This window comes from Aphis gossypii, chromosome 3 (genome assembly GCF_020184175.1).
Source record: "Aphis gossypii isolate Hap1 chromosome 3, ASM2018417v2, whole genome shotgun sequence".
Lineage (NCBI taxonomy): Eukaryota > Metazoa > Arthropoda > Insecta > Hemiptera > Aphididae > Aphis > Aphis gossypii.
Window position 1 is genome coordinate 48223941 of NC_065532.1, and position 20378 is coordinate 48244318.

Genomic DNA, 20378 nt, shown 5'->3' on the forward strand with positions numbered 1-20378 from the left:
TAATTTTTAATTTTTTTGATCAGGAATAGCTTCAATAACAACTTTAACTGTACTGGCGTACGATCGGTATTTAATGATACGTTATCCGTTCAGCAGCAGCAGGTTAACCAAGGAAACTGCACTATACGCAGTGGTTGGAATATGGATATATGCATTTGCTGTAACAGGACCTCCGTTGTTTGGATGGAATCGTTACGTCAACGAATCCGCAAACATCAGGTAATACTGAAACTGACAATGGCGTAACTTATGTCAAAAGAATATTTATAGAAAATTGACGATGATTGTCACAGAAACTTATTAAATTCTAATCGTAATAACATAAATCTATATTTATATATTATTATATAATATTACAAAAATCTTAACGGGATGTATATTTTTTTTAATCAAGAAGTGCATAAAAGTACATTAGAAATTACTTCAAATTAGAATTAAATATACAAATTGATAATAATTCTAATTTTGAATCTCTTCTTACCAGTTTAATTTCAATCAATGAAAACCTTGTATAAGTTTAGTAAATACTGTATCTTAGTAATTGGCTACAGCTACTTAGTCACGAAATCATTTTTATTCGTCGATAGAAATTTTTAGAGAAATATTTCAACACTTTAAAATATCATTTCAAAAGTCAATCTTAAAAAAGGGCGGTCAAGTGGGCTATGTACAGGGTGATTATGATGATTTTTTTAACAGTTAACAATCATTAGTCATTATTATTTATAAAAGTATTAGTTTTCGAAAATATTGAAAAATGTATTTCATAAAACTTCAAATGTATTTAAAAAAGTAAAAACTAGTTTTTATTTTTTTAATGATTAAACTAAAAAAATTATTTGAAAAACGTTAACAATTTTGACGATATATATAATGATTGACACTGTTAATTTACAGTGAAATTTCACGCAGTTTATTTATAAATTATTGATTTAGTAAAGTTGATTAATATTTTCTAGTTGTTCAGTCGACTGGGAGAGTGGCGAACATAGCAATTATGTCATATACATATTTGTTTTTGGACTATTTCTACCAGTTACTGTGATTATCTATTCATATGTGAGCCTCGTCGTTACAGTAAGAAAGGTAAAAGATTACGATTTTTAATAAAAATAATATAAATAAAATAAAATATACATAAAATATATGTAAAATATATGTAGCCATATGTGTACTATGCATTGTATATAAATACATACATTTTTACTCTTTTACTCAATTTGAATTTTGTTCTAAATTATTAAATTTTTATACATAAACTAAGTTTTTTCCATAAAATATAAAATACTACAAAAAATTAGAATTTTATAAAATATCGGGAAATTTAACAACGATGTAGCTAAATAACCTATCCACAACACCGTGTGATCATAATAATTTTGCATTATATAAATTCAAAAATTTCATTTATTATGATGAACTTACTAGGAAAATAGTTTCATTAATAGAACACAAATACTGATAAGGAAAAAGCTGCAGTCATGTCGAAAGCCGGCAATGTGATGAGTTATTGATTGTAAAATCATAGAATTAAGCGTTTTACATAATAATATAATATAAGTGGAAAAAATCTAATCATACCTACTATAAATTAATGTATATAAATCGATGGTGGAAAGGCCAAGTAACGTAACCCACAAAAATGAAATTTTACAGGAGAGACTAAAATCTTATTAGTTTTGTTAAAAATTATCCAAGGAGGCTAACATTTAATTGGTTAATTGTTGAATACGTATTTTAACAAATAATTATACAATTAAAAGTTAGAAATGATTTTTTAAACTAGTTACTATGCATCAAAGTGAGGGAAGTTGAGGGTTACAGTATTTGACCTGGATTGGTATTTGAAATTGTGGGTTACGTTATGAGTTTTTTTGGGTTAGTACATCACAAAGGTTAAATATAACTAAATATGTTCAATAAATGTCACTCTGTTACCACGCATGATGAGATCTGGGTGTTAAAAATAAATTTTTCCTTAACTATAATAATATTAATATAGTTTATAACATCCATTCGTAAATTCGTTATACGTTATTATTAAACTATTTAATCAATGCATTTTTTTTTTTGGAAAGCATTATTTTTGATAATGCAACCAGGTACTGATAAAACGACTGTAGAAAATGATGCGTAACGTTTCGTCGATCGAAAATGTAATCATTTTTGTAACAATTGTAACTACGACTTCTCGATTTAATAAGAAATTTAATATTTAGTAGCCGATAACAATACTATTATCGTAAGAGGGTTACGTTAATTGGCATCAATGTATTGTAAAACAAATAAAATAATGATGGTTACAGTGAGGGTTACATCAATTGACTGGAGCCATTTATAATTATTGTGGGTTACATTACTTGGCCATACGTCCTTTGTAGATTACACTAATCATAAATGACTAAAAGCTGAATTTACCATTGGAAAAAATGATTTGAGGGTTACATTACTTGGTTAAAAGCGTGTATTTACATGTGTTTTATTATTACCAGTTAAAATATCGATTTCAAAAAAGTTGAGGGTTACGTTACTTGGTCTTTTCACCATCGAAATTATAAATACATTTTTATAATATCTTGTAGTTGTTTATAATTTCAGCACTATCAGGTCTGATTCTGCATATTATATACATGTGTAATAGTTCTTTAGTGGTAGAATTTTTCTATGGGAGATATTTGGTATTCACTATTCAATGATAAAAAAAGGGTATCATGACGAATTATTACTCTAACACTATTTTGGTCGTCTGACATTTTGGAAGGGGTTTAAACTTATTAAGCCCCACTGGATACAGCTATTACATTAATCCGTGCCAGTTTATGTAGCGAAAAGTATTTAGTTTATAGTTATGGTTGAAATTAAATCAAAAGAAAACTTAAAACATGATGTGTAGACGATAAAGTACTTTGTCGTAAACGCAAAAATTAAATGAAAACAATTTTCAGCTTTTGAAGAACGCAATCGTAATTGGAACACAAATTATACTTAAATACTGGATTATGTACGATTATTGATTTTTAATACCTTAAACTTTATTTCCGCTAAACTTTATAAAAAGGTTTAAAAATATAGTACTAAGTATAAAATCTTAAATTGTTATTGTGATTCTTTCTTTTGAATGATTTCCTCTCGGTAACCGAAGTATAACTCTATGTAATACTATAGTATACAGCGTAAAATAGACTGAAATAATAAACTTATCCTGCTTCAATTTTTTTTTTTTGCGTGTGTGTATACTTAACTGCACAGATATCGTATACCATGTATTGTAGACAGTGGCGTATTTATTTATTACATACTCTTCATCTCCCAAAGAATGATCTAAGACTTCACATTTTAAACATGTCAATAATATAATAATTTTAGTTGGTTTATTTAAAATTATAATAAAAAAAAAAAAATATATTTTAACATTTAATAATTAATATATTTGTTCGATTCCACTAATTGATTTTCATATAAAATTATTTATTAATTTCTAATAAAATTTGTGTTCGATAATATTAGTATTTTCGTAGAAAAACCATTTACTACTAATTGTTGTAACTGTTCACTATTGAATCTTTATCAATATTATTGTTATAATTTTTATTATTATTATTATTTTTAATAGTATCTCGAGTAATTTAAAGCTAAATGCTTTATTAAAATAAAAAGTTTGGAAATCCGGCACCAATGATAGATATAGTGAACCTATGGCCTGCTCTTTTAGTGAAACGCGTAAAAAAAGATCATTCGTAAAAACTTTTTAGGTTTAATAAAAAAAAAAAGTCATCAAGTTAAGTAAAATCATATGAGTGTATTATTGACGGATGTTGAACGGGAGTTATTTTTCCAGACACACATACAGCTAGGGACAATGTCAGTTTCCATCAAAATGGATGACGAAGCGGTTACAATTTTCGCTGCTTTGAAAGTTATTCGTAAAAAAATAAACAAGAGCAAAGAAAATAATGGGTGCTCCCAAATAATAATGAAAGATACTCTTTATAGTCGTCTGTAAACCGATAATGTAAATTTTTAAAATTATGTTCGTATATCTATATTCTATAACATAATCTGATGACTTTTGTTAAAATTAAACATAAAATTATATGCTGAGAATCGAATATGAAATCTACGATAACGCCCGAAAAAATGCTTGCTGTTAAACTAATAAGGTAAGTTAAAAAATAAAATTATAGTTACAATTGATACTTAATCATTAATATACTAAAATTAGCATACATTTATATAATAGTTATTGTAGTATCGTGTGCATGATTATTATTGAAACCTTTAAGATGATGCATTAAAGGTTGATATACAAAAAAATAAAAATAATGTAAAATATGAACAAATTATTTGTTTTTAAAATTTTTCACTGAAAATCATAATCAAATCCATCTATTGTTGACTGATTTGATGGTGAGTTTCAATCTTCTAGAAAAAAACTGTATGCAATTTGTCTGTACATACTACATAATTACTTAGAAGAGGACACTAAATGAGAATAAATGAAAAAATTTACTTATACTAATTCTAAAAATGTTTTTTTTTTTTTTAGATACTAGGGAAGTACAAACAATGATTTACATTATGCTTATAGAATTGGTCGATCTACTTTAAGTAACATAGTATGATGAACAGTTTAACAACAAATTTGAGAAGTTATAAGAATGTATGTCTATACACCATATGAAGAAAATTGGGGAAACATAACAGAAGGTTTTCAACATCGAGCACATTTTCCGCATTGCCTCGGAGCAGTTGATAGAAAGCATATACAGAGAACCAAGTCTGCAGGAAGTACTTCGTTGTACTTTAGCTATAAACATTTTTGCTCAATTGTTTTACTAGTAGTAGTTTATTAAAAATATTGTTTGATCTATAATTATGTTGGTTCATTCGGAAAAGACTCTGATTCTACCATTTTTTTTTTTTTATATATTCTAGACTATGAAATAAATTACAAAATAACTCTTTAAATATTTCAAACCTTATAGTTTACACTACGTATTAATATTCCTATTTCTTATGCGTTTGTGGGGAAAAGAAGCGTTTAGATTACCAAGAAACGTATTTAGATCTTATGCGGGAAAATATTTACAAGATAATAAAACAACTTTTAATTATAAATTATTTTGGAGGAGGTATTACGTAAAATGTTTATGTTAATATGGATTTCGCTATTAATAGTGTTATTATTTATTAATAATAAATAGTACTATTTATAATCAATGAAATTATTTAATGGTGTTGTGTGTTACATGACTTTATACGTGACCGTGATGATTTTAAATTTGAAGATAATTTAACTATTACAAAAATATTAGAATTTAAACATAATAATAATTTACACATAAATACTAAGTTTGTAAATAGTATCGATATGTTCTAGCTAACTATTTTATTTCTAAATCAGACAATTTTCTCGGCAAAATGAAAAAAATGAAAAGAATTTTTTTTATTATTCTAAAAGCATTTTTCTGAAAGTCATATTATCTAATCAGTGTTAAAAACATTTTATGAATCCAACCATTTATATATGTTTTTATAATTGTATCGAGTAAAAAGTTATTTTTAATAAATAATTGTTATGAAATACATTTTTATTAATTATACTAATAACTATTTTTTGATTTTATTTAAAAAAATCTTCATACAAAATAGACGTAACGTTCACCTGCAAACTTTATATTTTTATTCTGATACTTATAATAAATATTCATCAGACGTGTCTCACAATACTGGTTGTTTTTCAGCTTAGGTTATTAATTGTTTGGCCTCCATATTTATATTGTAAAAATTTTAAAAAAAAATGTACCTATATTATCGCCTACAAGTGAAAAATATGTTCTAGAACTCAATTTATAAATACGAAGTTAAAATAACATTCGTCTGTCAATTGAATCTAATAAAAATGTATAATGCTAGTTATGATCCTGAGGAATGCTGTAAAAGACTTTACAGCATACCTTACCTCTGCTTTCAACGTTGAACGGACATCGTAAGTGTTACTGTTGGGTATAATTAGAATATGTTCAACAACTGACGTCATAACGCCCGTCAATAAAACGCTTATAAACCATAGTTGACACTTAGAAAAAATAAAATTCAACCAAGTTATTGAAACTTGGGTACAGAAACATTCACCACCCCAGATATACCTAGTGTGAACAATCAATTTGGATTGGTACACGTCAAATAAATTGATCGAATAAAATAGAATTCCAAAATAATGTTTTGAAGTTGTTTTTACGTTATAAATTCAAATATTGTACAATTCTTTCAGTTCAGTCAGAATGTGTAATATATAGTATAGTAAATACGAAAATAAAAACTAAAAAAATAACAAAAATTTCAAGTTGGCTATTGACGCGACAATAACGTTACAATGTTTCATGTTCAACAGAGAGCTGCTGAAAAAATCATCGGACAAGCGACCAAAGCGGAATGCAGGGTAGCCATTATGGTGGCCGTGATGATATTGGCATTTTTAACTGCATGGATGCCGTATTCGGTGCTAGCTCTAATGATTGCATTTGGCGGCGTTCACATCAGTCCTGTCGTCAGCATAATACCAGCTTTGTGTGCCAAGTCGAGCATATGCTGGAATCCAATTATCTACATTGGACTCAATACCCAGGTAAACTACGTGGACCTATACCAATATTATTGTTGTATACATAATATTTTAAACATAAACCTCAAAAATACCCATGGTAAAAAAATATCCGAGAAAAAGAATACCCGATGAATAATAATAATAATACTCCAAGAGACCAGTGAGCCAAGAAAATTATGTAATATTAATCATAGTGACGTTTAATATAATATAACTATTATATTATATTTAGTTGAAAATAATTCTAACGTAATAGGTATATTGACAGGTTTTTAGCAAAAATGAAATCAACTTTCCCTAAGACTAAAAGAAATTTTAACTTTATAGCAATATCAAAAAAAAGTAAGTAAGTGTGGCGGGTACCACTCAGCTGCTGTATATTAGGTGTGGAGTGGGTTACTGATATATATATATAGGTGTATTAGTTGTAAATTTAAGTTTATTGATTTATCATTGTAAACGAACAACGATTCTGAGCGGAGGTGGTCTGCCAGTCTATATCACTAAGAATATTATATGATAATATGTTTTTTAATATAGCTATTAAAGTAATTAATATATCTTTTTGTATAACGATAGGTTGACAAATTTTTAGAACTAAATGCTTCTAAAAAACAGATCCAATTTAATATCCAAAACCGCCTTCAAAGTTAAAAATTGAAACATTTTATTGACTATGGATCTACGATGATTCCATTTTGATTGTGATAAACTGATAACTGATAATAATGGTTATTGGAATTAATTATATACTATTATATAATATTATAATATATGATTATAATGAGTGTATTCAATCAGTCAAATTCCTATTAATAACTAAAATAATAAAATTTGATAATGAAAATGACTCTATGCTTTCGCCACTGTATAGTGCATACATTATGATTATTGTTGATATAAAACTCCATAATGTCGTTCATACAATCATATAACATCTTCGTAAGCAAGTTCTACTTCGAGCCAATCCTATCCTACCTTATTTCTTATTTCTATATTCTTACAAGATACAACAATAACAATACTGGTTGTAAATAAAAATGTATTTTGTTAACAAAGAAGGAAACGTTTTTTACTTAAGTTTCATATTATTGTACTATAATCTTAGTTGAATGATTTTATTCCATCCACGCGCATTAGCAACTAAAAGTTACTATAATGTTTTTTCAGTTTTTGTTATGAATTTAATAAAATATAAATTGAAAAACTGTACATTTTTCTAATAAATAGTTATGGCATGTGATTTTTTGAAAATTATATCAGTAAGTATTAATCGAAAAAATTTATATTTTCGTTTATATGTCAAACTTCATAATTCGAGATAGGTAACTTAAAAGCACAGGGTTAAATTATGTATAAAAGTTTTAAAAGAAGAAAATACTTTACAAAAATTAATAATGCTGTCATATTTTGTGGTTGTTAATGCGCTGTGTGTAGGAAGTGGGTAAAGGACAAACAAAATGAGAATAATATGACTCGATTAAAGGATCTATAGAGCCCTTTTGAATTTGTTTGCTCTCATATTTTTTTCCGTTAGATTATACTTTTTTTTTTTCTAAAAAATAATTTAAATAGAATTATTATTTAGTTTTTTTTTTCATTAAATTCATTAGTTTATAACTATTTTAAAATAAATGTTACCTAATAGGTAGTATAGGTACTTGATACTTTGGAAAAAAAATATTCATTATCGTTAACAAACTATACATATACACGAAAAATTATTCGCTAATTATCAATTATATCACCTATAGTTAAAGAAATGAAAAATAAATGTTTGAACGTGATTCTTGCACTTTTTGTTTAAATATAATGTATTGGATTTTATCTTTCGATCGGATGTATTATTGTTGTACCGCTTTAAAATGGTCTTAACATTTTACAATGCTTTATAGCTTATATAATAATATTATATAACAGTTATTACATGGTTTCATTTCAGTTCCGGTCGGCGTGGAAACGGTTCCTGAAAATTCCGGGCACCGTGTCGGAAGTCTCATTAGATGCCGACATCACCACGGGCATGACCAAGCTGATGACCGGTCACCAAGAGTTGCCGGTGCATCCCATGAACAACGGCGACACCAATCATCCACCGGGTCTGATAATGTGCTGTTTGGCACACGATGAACACCGACGGTCTACGACGTACGTCGATCAGTACGAGTGCAATCTCGAAATGAAGTCATGCAATCCACAAACTCTCGGCAAACCGACCGAAACGAACCTCGGCGACGTTTCTTTGTGAACATATTAATAGTACCTATATAATATCAAAATACTACGACAAACAAATGAAAAAAAAAAATAGTTACATTCCATAAGGTTGGCTTCGAATTGGTAATATATTATACAATATATTTTTTGGCATTTTTTATGTCTCAAGTTAATTCCAAAATACGAACAAATATTAAATTAAAAAAAATAATAATAAATGGGATAATTATTCTGTATTCAAACGTACTGTACGGTTTGTAACTCTATTAAAATATAATGAAATGTAGTTGCTATTTGCGAGTATGCATCATCATTATTCTAAAAATATTATGTATATAGATATACTATAAATTATAATGGTGAATATAGGGATAGAGGTGTCTGGAACATAACTCATAGGCCATAATTAAAATCATAAATTCCCATACACGTTACTGATCAATACCTATCTAATAATAATAATAATATTAATATACCAATCTACAATGTTCTTCTTTAGTTTTTCGTATATCGTCAAGACATGATATTGTTGTATAATTTGATATCGTTCCGACGATATTTTGCATAATACGTTTTGTTAACAATGTTCATGATTGTTAAAACCTTCTTATTTTACAAGACTACAATTTATGTTTGAATACATTAAAACTCATCACAGTCTATACATTTATATGGCAAATAATATAACGATTCCATTCAAGCGCTATAACGATTTAATTACAAAAATGTTACAACTGAAGATTAAACGTTATAAAACGAGTTCTGAAAGAAAATTCTTATAACTGCAGGAGGTATATAATAGCTCCTCGATTCCTTGGCTAGTATACCTAAAAAAAAATATTACATGTATCTATTATTATTACAATGTTGTGCTTACTACGTTTAAATAATAAATCCATTACCCACTTAATTGATAATTAGGTACCTACCGAGTTACCCAAATTTGCAAAGTGACGTTTATAAAATAACAATGACGTAGGTACATATACCCTAAATATATAGTTTCGAATATTTAACCTGCACGTGTCGACAAGAACTTTTCGAGTCGTTGTAAGGATAAAATATGTAAAAAACATAAATGTCAATAAAATATTATTATTATTATTATTATTATTATTTAAGGTATATATTCTGCAATTTAATTTAATTATATCACTTTGATTTCATAGCTGCCATACAGTTAGACCAGTATGTAGATTATATTTACAAATTAAGGTACAGCACTAATTAAGTATCTCGTATTTTTTTCAAGCAATATAATATATTATCACTCATAAACAAACATATTTATCAAATAATAATATATTACTATTTGGGCAACTAAAAGTCTCTATTAGAATTTATAATATTTTTAATTATATATAGGTACCTACACCTATATTGCTATATGTTCAATTAAATAAATCGATGGTTGGTATAAAACTAAAAACGGTCTAAAAGTTATTAATTGTTATTAAAATGTTTTATACTGACGAAACTTGCACACGATAACTTTTGAAATTTGTTATTTTCAAAAATATAAATAATTATTAGATTGTACATTTATGCAAATATGAGTAAATATTGTAAAGTAGTTTTGCATCAAATTTTTTGAAAGAAAAAAATAACAATAATAACATTTTACTTGCTACTATATTTGGTGTAGCTTATTGTAACGATGACTAATTAATAATATTATCATAACTCATAGCCCATAGGTATTTAAAATTTACAATATAAATTTACAAAACTTACTAAACATTTTCCACAGATATATCAGTTCGAATTAAAATATAAAATATCAAAATAAAATAAATTTTTATAATCATTGCAAATACATAAATATAAGATTATGTATTTATGTATAATTTGAAAAATAGGTACCGTATACCTACCCGAATGTAAACTGTTATATATTTTATATTGTTTAAGATATTTAACCTTACTGTAGGTACCTACCTACATATTATAATAATTTTAGAAGTTTCTATTCAGAAAATCCAAATTAATTTCTCTCAGGTCAGTTTTGGTCGTTTCGGATATTTAACGAAAATTTAAACCTCGTTATATTTTGTTCAAAATAATAATAATTACCTAGGTATATATTATGTAATTAATATTTTACCATAAAAATAGAAATAATTAATTACGTCATATCTAAATACCAATCTAGTATAATATTATATATTATTGTTTATTTATAATTACTTATATGAATTGAGTAAGCAATACAAAACAAATATATTAAGATTTTAGCTATATATTTTTAAAGAAAATCCCTATACATTATGTCGTCAAAGGTTTCAGGTCCTGTGAAAGTATTGTAAAATAAAAGATCATTTCTGAGTGCGTAATTTTTAAGAAAATCCTAAAAACTAGTACAGTAAGTATAGTACCTACCTATTTATAAATTAAATAGATACCTTAGATACCTAGGTACCTAAAAATGTTTATGCTAAATTAGGTACCTATTTTAATACAATCAAAGTTAAGTAAAATCATTATTATAGTCTCTATAGGTTATAATAATATGTATAATGTATTTTTTTGGTTTGTTTGTAATTAATATAATATAAATATTAAATATATTGAATTAAAACCAAAAAAAAAAAAAAATTGTACTTTTCTTCGGACGATCGACTATTTATTAAAATCAAATTGTATTAACTTTCTCGACTATTGATTTCTGAAATAAAAATCACGAAAAACCCGGTTAGAAATACCTATCTATATTCTATAATAACTGCTGTCATTGCTAACATCAAACAAAACCGAAACCAAGGACAAAGCCATTTTTTTATATATACCTATTATGCTACCATGTATGTATTGAAATAAAATAATCGAGTTTTGAGTTCTTCGAATTTGGAAATATTGTGTTTCAAAGGTACATGTTTTCATCATAAAAATAAAATGACGAATAATTCATTTGATTTAAAAATTAAAAATACAACAAAGTTTTACAACCATTATTTTATTTATTTTTGCTTTTTTTTTTAATTAAAATTAAAAATTTTATAACAGCAGAGAACAATATTCTTGCAATAGGTATACGAGTAGATAAGTATACTTTTCACATTTAATTTTAAAAATCAAAAATTGATTTGAAAACTTATTTCAAATCAGTTACTGAGTTATCTTAATTTATTTTTTTTATAATATTATGTGGTTCAATAATGTTGATTGGTGCTTTAGGCACATAAAATATCGAATAACAGCATTTAGTTGTGTATTCTTATGGATTATATGTATATGTACAAATATTCTATTCCATTAAGCATCAACTCTTCTCTTGCCTTCCTATTAAAATACATATAATGGAAAATCTATAAAACTTAATTTTTTAAAAATTGATCATGTTCAAGAGATATCAATTTTCTGTTATCCACTTACTTTTAATAACATTTTAGCTTGTGATTTTTATACTCTTATTCGGCTATTCAATAAGTAATAACTCTTTTGTGCTATGAATAAGTCTTTTAAGTAGAGGTACTAAGCAGGTGATCTATTATGTTGATCATTATAATCTTTGGTAGAACAAAACACTTATAATTCACACAATATTATAATTTACAATAGATAAATAAGAATTTTCGACATATTTTTTAAAAACTAAATCTGAAAATTTAACATTTAACAATGTTACTTATTGATATTTTCATTTTTCACAGAATAATTGTAGAATGTCTACTGAGTGCCTACTCAAAATAGTCGTTATCGTCCAATGAAATGAACGGTGTTATTAATAATTTATCATTTAAAATTAGATAAGTATGATGATAAATGATAATATACCTAACCTAGTTATATAGTGTTTGTGTATACTGAATAACTTACATTGTAATAAATAATTTATATTGAATATTATGTATTTACTATTACTGAGTGATGTGTTGTAATGCCTTACAATTATTATTTTTAATTATTTTAATTATTTTTTTTTTTTTTGGAGAAAACATGGTAGAAACCTATGAATATGAAATTTAAGAAATGGAAAAAAATATTTTGATTTAACATATTAATTACTGTGTACACTTATTTTAATGAAAAATAAATAATTATTTCCATATTTAATAGGTACCAACTTGATACTTATTTTCTACGTTATTTATTAAATATTAACTACCTACTACCTATGAGCATAACCCGTTTGGGCGCATTTGGGTAAACACCGTTGGGCACAATATTGAATATTATAATATTATACTTAAAAATATATTTAACCAAATAAAAAAAAAATTAGGACCAATTTTTGCGGAAAAAAAAAATAAATAACTAGAATTAAGAACTCACCAACTACTGTTAATTATGTAATTTTATGCATTGTGTATGGCAATATATTTAAAGAAATGCAAATAATAGATAATTAAAAATTTCTTTTTTAACAATACAAAAATATAAATAATTTATTATCACATCTTAATATTTACATTACTTTATAATCTTAAATAATTTATAATATTATTGTTATAACATAAAATATTACACAGAGCATTAATTAGGTTTGCGACGGTTTCCTACTGTAGCTACAGTATCTTCACTGTCCATTAATGAATTACCAGCATCATACTCATCGTCTGGTAAATTACTGTCCTCAATTTGACGATGAGCAGTTATGTACACTGAAAAACTATACTTATTTTTGGAAAACGATGACTGAAAAACAAATAAAAATATAAAATATCAGTTTCTATGTTAAATCAAAAAAAAAATAAATAAATAAACAGCTAATGTTTGTTAAGTTAATACATTTGTATTTATTTTAATATATTAATGATCATTTGTAAAAAAAATTAAAAAAAAAAATTTTATTAAATCAACTTTCAAAGTACATTATATATTGCACATTATATTACATTAACAAATAAAAAATATTAATAATAACCACTTTTATAAAAATATAATATGAACTATAATTAATTCAGTAAATATAGCCATCACATTATTTAGACTTAAGAGCTTCAGTGTTTCAATAATGCTATGTCTTTTTTTATGCTTAATGCATCTATATTAATATGTAAAAAATCTGTTATAAATTCATTATGTAGGATATTGAAATGTATTAAAAAAATTCTAATTATACCAGATGATTTACTTAACAGAATATTTTGTATATTACATTGATCAATAAAAATCTAATTTTGGACTATACTCCAAAACAGAAAACTCCCCCACCCATTACAGAATATTTATCCAAAATTTGATTTTTATAAATTGAAATAATCCAAGCATTAAATAATAAATGTTTAATTTTCAATCATAACTACATTAGTACTTACTGGGTTGAAAAATATGCAGCCTGTAGATGATGATATTTTAGAGCTAGAACTATTGGAATCGTTAGAACCTACAGTACTGTATTCCGGAGCGTTGGCGTCAGCTATACAAACTAGATCAGGCATTGGGTATAAACTTAGGGAATGTGATGCAAGTGGCCAATATGTAGGGCACACGTCCAAAGGGACTGTTATTAGATGTGACTGGCTTTCCAAAGTTTTTATATACTGTATGTCCACAAATGAAAATACATAAATTAATTAAAAATTAAAGGTGCTAATTTTGTTTACTTACATGTTTAATAATGTCATCATCAGACTCTGTAGCTGTAGGAGATTTTTTTTGATCCATTGATCCATGCCTGATATCATAGTTAGCAGTTTTTTTCATTAAACCATCAGCTCGTATAATATGTATTTGTTGTGTACAATATTGCATACGACAGGGATTTGTAGTAAATACACATCGTGGTACTAAGCGACGGAATTCTTCAGTTAAGAATTCAGGTATTAAAGCTCTAAATAATATAATTCAAATTCAAAAGATAAGAAACACAACTTCAGTATCATAAAATATGTATCTTTAAACGTTGATATGAAAACATTAAGTACCTTGGCAATATACTTGCACCTGCAGAACCACTATAACGATCTCCAGGACCAGATAACAACACAAACATAGTATGTTTGCAAAGTCCAGGTGTATTATCATGTAAAAAATGTCCTAGTTGAGTCAAATGAGTTTTCAATTCCCGGGCATATGCATGTGAAGGTACATGACAAGACAAGAAGTCACCCATCATCACTATAGCTACTGGAGCAAGGTCATTGAAAGAATTTAACAATGTATGGAATTTTCTTAAAACCTGTAAAATACAATTTAACAAATAATATTAGACGTATGATAAATAAATTCATATTTTAAATTTTAAAAAGCAAAAATATTTTTATGATGTATTTTCAACCTGTTGACTAAATATTGTTTTAAAATATTTAAACTATTTAATTTATATATTTCTTGTTATTAGTTATATAGTTAAATATTTTAGTTAAAATAGAATTATTAAAAATGTTTATTAATTTTGTTGTTGTTTAGCCCTCCCCATAAAAAAATCTTGGCTATGTTTCTGGTACTATATTATATTATTATACAAGTGGTACATGAGGAATTTAAAGGTGATGGATAATTCAAATTTACTAAAAATGTGTATATTGTATTATATACAAATAATATAAGCTAGATATTTGAAAGTATTTATATGACAGCCTAAATGTAATAACTGAGATAATGGTAATGAGGATAAATTTATGTTGTTCATTCATGAACATGTAAATTTTTTATGGCTGAATGTCATATATTACAACATTTAAAAATTTTAGAATTAAATAATTTGATTAAGTTTTCATAATTCCTTAGATGAACATTTATTTATAAATTATTGTAAATAATATTTATCAATCTCACTGCACATTACAAAATGTAGATGTTTCACTAACCTTTGGATCATCTAGAAAAACATCAGATATAAATATGATCATTCGGTTTTTACTCTTTTCATATTCCAACAATTTTGGATTACAAGATTTTAAGTTAAGATCATTATTGTCACTAAAATTATTTGATTCTCCAAAATAAATCCTGAAAACAAAAACAAAACAATTAAAATAAAATATATAATAAGAAATAATTCACTGAGGAGCTGTGCAGAAAATACAATATCAGGAATTTAATTTGAAAATACTTTACAGGTAAGAAATATTTGAGTTAGAATTAATATGTTAAAGATATAATGAATAATGTACAGTTTACATTTTGGTATATTTTCAATTAAATTCAACAATAACATTTATTTTTATTCATAAAATATTCTTAAATATAATTAAAAAATAAAATGGCATTGGTGAACATCGTAGAATTAAATTTTGATTTTTAAATGTAAAATGCATCAATTTATTAGTTGAATAATACTACTACTATTATAGCAATACTATACAAATAATATATTGAATACTTGAAAGTATGGTTCATAACAATTTTAATATGTTAACTGCAATGTAACCACTGGTGGTCATCTGTAATTCTCAAGTATTATGTTTCTGACTGCCAGCGTTCATAATTAATCATTACTTACGCCAAACCGTAAATAAATTTGGTTTTATATTTTTAACTTTTCCATAGTGCTACAATAATGCACTAAAAAAAATACGCTTTAGCTTTAGCGTAGGGAGAATCATTATTAATTATTATTTATTATTATTTATTATTAATAAATATTTTTTTTTTTTATATTTTTAAATGTTATATCAAATACATAGCATAAACAAATTTGGAATAACACTGAAAAATATGCCCGGTGTATAATAAAAACTTATTTTATGACCCCTAACAATCTTATGGCGTTTAACAGGTTTTAATCAAATAAAAGTACCTACTATAGATATAAAAAATAAAAAATTTCATACTTGCTAATTTCTGAACGTTCACATGGTGGTAAAGCCATATTAGTGACAAAAAAAACTCTACGATCGCTACAATAACGACCTTCTGCCAATACACAACAATTTTCGGTAAAATAGCCTTTTTGAAAATCTTATTCAAGATTAAGGAAGTTATTTAAATTTATTTGAGTTGTGAACTATTAATAAGCAATATTATCAATATGATAAAAATTCAAATAGTTAATTAAATTGTGCTTAACTAATTATTTTAATTTTTACAACTATTAATAATGTATTAAAACTAAGATATTGTTTACTGTCTTTATTCAAAAGGATATTGTTGCAGAAATATCAAGCGGTATAGCTCCAGTGGGATCTTCTAAATGATATCGACCACCTTCTTTCAATTGTACTAAAAAACCTAGCAGCAGTATTGAATTACTTTTGAAACGATCAAATTTTCTACAGGCTCCTGAACTCAGAAGATAATCAACATCACGTATTTTATCGCCAATTGTCAAGGGTTGATTAAGAGTACCATCAGCTATAGTCTTTATTCTAGCCATACGTTGTCTTATGACAGTGTATCTATAAAATAAAAATAAAATAATCAAAATTTATATAAATACTTAGGGAAATATACATAAATAGATAAAAAAAAAATGTATAATTGCTTACCTGTCAGAATACTGAGAGATTTTTGATTGTGCATCACCAAACATGGATGTTTCTGCTATTATTCTTTGAAACTTTTTTGTGGTTGGACAGTATCTATAGCGTGGTAATTTATGAGCAGGAGTCACATGTAATATGTCTTCATCATTGAGGATTTGTAAATTACAGCAGAACTATTATAACCATGATACAGATGCATGTTAAATAGGATGATAAAACTTATTTTGAATCATTGTGCAATTTAATAATATAAATTAGAATGGATAGTCTAGAAAATTTACCTTAAGAGCCTTACTCAGTAACTCGTATGTTACTATGTTTCCATCATTAGTACCCGAAACGCGTACATAATCAACAATTTTATCTAACCACTGATCACGATCTTCTCTGGATTTTAATGGTTCTAATTGTTGTACTAGGTATGCACATGCTCTCCTTTAAAAAAAAAAAACGAACACAAATTTAATTAGTAAACAGTATGTTTACATAAGATATTCATCAGGATGATCAATAGGCAGTGGTACATAAACATTATTTATTAGAACCACAAGCAATAAAAAAAAATTTTTTATGGTGATTTAAATGAGGTTGTTTTAATTATAATTTTATTTTTATAAATGAGTAAAACTATACATTCAATTTTGATAGCACACAAATATTTCAATAATTCCTAAAGTAATTAATGATCCCTATTAAAATATTTCAAGTGTACCATATAGGTAGTCATAGAGATAGACGAGATCAGTTTAATACATATTATATGCATAATACAAATTATGCGAGTAGAGATGTATACTTACTCTTGGACTGTAAAACCATTGAGTGAGAATGTGCTGACTATGAACTTGCGTAGTTTTGTAGTTTCACTCATTTTGTACTTAAAAATCGGTGCTTATATAGAATAAAAGAATACACTGTTATAGACGAATTGGCGAAAAAATTAATAAAAATAATTGTAACAACCGTACTCAGTTTTTATTGTTACTTGTTAGCTGCTGTTTTCTAAAATATATTGCTTACTTTAATCCTTTAAAACGTAATCAACAACTGATGTGATAAAGTTTTAAAATACAAATGTTTTATTATAATTTGGCGGGAAATTATGGTTGTTATCTCTTTTCTATGATCGTGTCGTTATCTTTTAGGTTAGGTTACATTACGGACGGGATACGTCTCGATTTGGCGGGACATTCCCGATTTTTATTTTATAAATATATATGTATATTGTCCCGCGTCTCGCTTCAATTTTTAGTGGGACGAGTGTGTCACAATTTTTATGTGGTTTTTTAATTTTTGTCCAGTGTCCTGATTTTTTTATTACCACTTGGAGAAAAATATTTGTAGCATCTAACATTAAACTTACCTAATCTATTTAAAATATTATACTTTAAATATTTATTTCAACAATCTGTTACGTTCCGACAATAAGTGTAAGTGATATAAGATTTTTTGCGAGAATGAGTAGAAAGTAGAATGACAAAAAAAGAATAAAGAAACCTTCCAGTGAAGGTACTTTGACAGTTGGCTAATTATTTACAATTATAATATGTAATAATGTACATACTACATAGGTCCATTTTTTTTTTTATTACCTATTAAATTTTTAGTTGAACAGGTCTCGGCATTACCGCCTTTTTAATCTTTTTCGGGGTTTACCAATAATGGTATTTATAATTATAATTTTTTTTTTGGGGGGGGGGGGGGGGTCCGGAATCCCACTTTTTAATAAAGCGGGACATCAACAATATGCATTCAGATTTTTTTACAATATTACATTTCAAAAAGTTATTAAACCGCAGGTTAAAAAAATTTATTTCATTTAATCTCAATCTCGATGTAGAAGCTGAGATTTTTTTTTTTATCATTGTAGATCATCGTGAATACATGTAGTAAAAAATAATAATCCCTCCTAGTTTATCTGATCAACTTGAACCTCATACCTATTGCCTATTGGCTATAGGCTACTTCCAAATGCAAATCCATTCTTTTATTTTTACGTTTTATTATTATTATTTAGTTCGTCTTAAATACACACTAAGATAGGTACAATAATTTTTTCTTAGTTGGAAGCGCATTGACTAAAAATATTTTATCAATGGTTGTAGTACCTATGCATTACTGTGAATGTGCCCAAGATAAAAGGTTTAAAATAATTATGAATTTAACATTAATATTCTTACATAATTATGCACAGGAAATTGTAATTTGTGGTGTTTTGAAATCAATTGATCAAAGTTTGATAAGGGGAGGCTGACAAACCAATTAAAAGAGAATTTAAAGAAATTAGGGAATGGATTTGCATTTGATAGTCGCAATGAGCAAGTAGGTAATACTGTAATAGGTATGGATAAATTGGTTGATATATTACCTATGGGTAAAATTTGAATTATTAGTATTATATTGTAACTCATTGTATATTTTTATTATTAAGTTCCTAAAAACGTTTTAATCGAGTTAATCCTTTCCTATAATTATAATTATTAAGCAATGTATTAAAAGAATTATATCTTAAGTAGCACCTATGAAAAAATAACTAAAAGTTGTAAGTATTTGGTAAATGTAATATGGTAATAGGTACGTTGTACATAGATGTAAAATAATAGGATATTTGATTTAATATTTTATTAGTTATTATCATAAATATTATGTAGGTATCCGTCCTATTAATCATAAGCTATAGAAATTATTTAAAAGTTTAAAATACCTATACAAAAAATTTTTTTATAATAACAATTATAAGAATACATTAGTTTATATTATGTACATAATACATTGTTTTATAAACAATACTGTAAAGCGTTTATAAACTTATCAAATATTTTTAAATAAATGTCAATATATTAATGTTATTGGAACAAATAACATTAATTACAAAATGAAAAAATAAATTTTAGAGGATTTATTAATAATAACTTGGGTTGTCATCAAGATATTTTGTTATATTGGCTTTAATTTAAGCAACAACCACATAATATATGTTTATTAGTTATTAATTATTATGTAGTAAGTTATTTAAGAGCTAAATAACTGTTTATATTTTTTAGTTATTAAAAAATACCATCATGTATTAATTTACACCTTAATAATAATCAGACTTTACTATATAAGAAAAATATAGAATGGAAATTAATTTAGATTTGGTTGCTTTGAGTTTCTTCAAAAGAACTGTGTAAACTTAATTTTAT

At 25.9% G+C, this 20378-nt stretch overlaps 2 protein-coding genes across 7 annotated transcripts in view; one reads left to right on the forward strand and one right to left on the reverse strand.

Moving 5' to 3' along the window:
- The window catches only part of LOC114120902 (rhodopsin-like), a 108598-nt gene extending 95704 nt beyond the window's left edge, over window positions 1-12894 (forward strand). For 4 of the 6 annotated variants that reach the window (XM_050202803.1, XM_050202800.1, XM_050202801.1 and 1 more), the window contains exons 4-7: window positions 24-219; window positions 960-1086; window positions 6395-6628; window positions 8550-12894. In XM_050202803.1, coding sequence (XP_050058760.1) covers window positions 24-219; window positions 960-1086; window positions 6395-6628; window positions 8550-8855 — 863 coding nt within the window. In that variant the 3' untranslated portion in view covers window positions 8856-12894. The remainder of the gene's footprint in view (window positions 1-23; window positions 220-959; window positions 1087-6394; window positions 6629-8549) is intronic. The other 2 variants (XR_007604779.1, XR_007604780.1) reach the window with 2 other exon arrangements.
- A 282-nt stretch (window positions 12895-13176) lies between these two features.
- Window positions 13177-18236, reverse strand: LOC114120926 (DNA polymerase epsilon subunit 2). Its single transcript, XM_027983029.2, has 10 exons — window positions 17994-18236; window positions 17475-17628; window positions 17197-17366; window positions 16857-17106; window positions 16543-16670; window positions 15577-15718; window positions 14692-14945; window positions 14375-14597; window positions 14083-14307; window positions 13177-13459 (listed from the first exon to the last, which is right to left on the reverse strand). Exons 1-10 carry the CDS (start codon window positions 18062-18064, stop codon window positions 13298-13300), a joined length of 1779 nt encoding a protein of 592 aa, XP_027838830.2. The 5' UTR covers window positions 18065-18236; the 3' UTR covers window positions 13177-13297.
- Window positions 18237-20378: the final 2142 nt, after the last annotated feature.

Bases quoted from the DNA above. Each gene is read 5' to 3' on its own strand.
- LOC114120926 (XM_027983029.2), bottom strand. From the start codon at position 18,064: ATGAGTGAAACTACAAAACTACGCAAGTTCATAGTCAGCACATTCTCA. The intron at 14,946-15,576 runs GTTAGTGAAACA...TGTATTTTACAG, and splicing joins TTTTTCTAGATGATCCAAAG to GTTTTAAGAAAATTCCATAC. The intron at 14,308-14,374 runs GTAAGTAAACAA...GTGGACATACAG, and splicing joins ATGATGACATTATTAAACAT to TATATAAAAACTTTGGAAAG.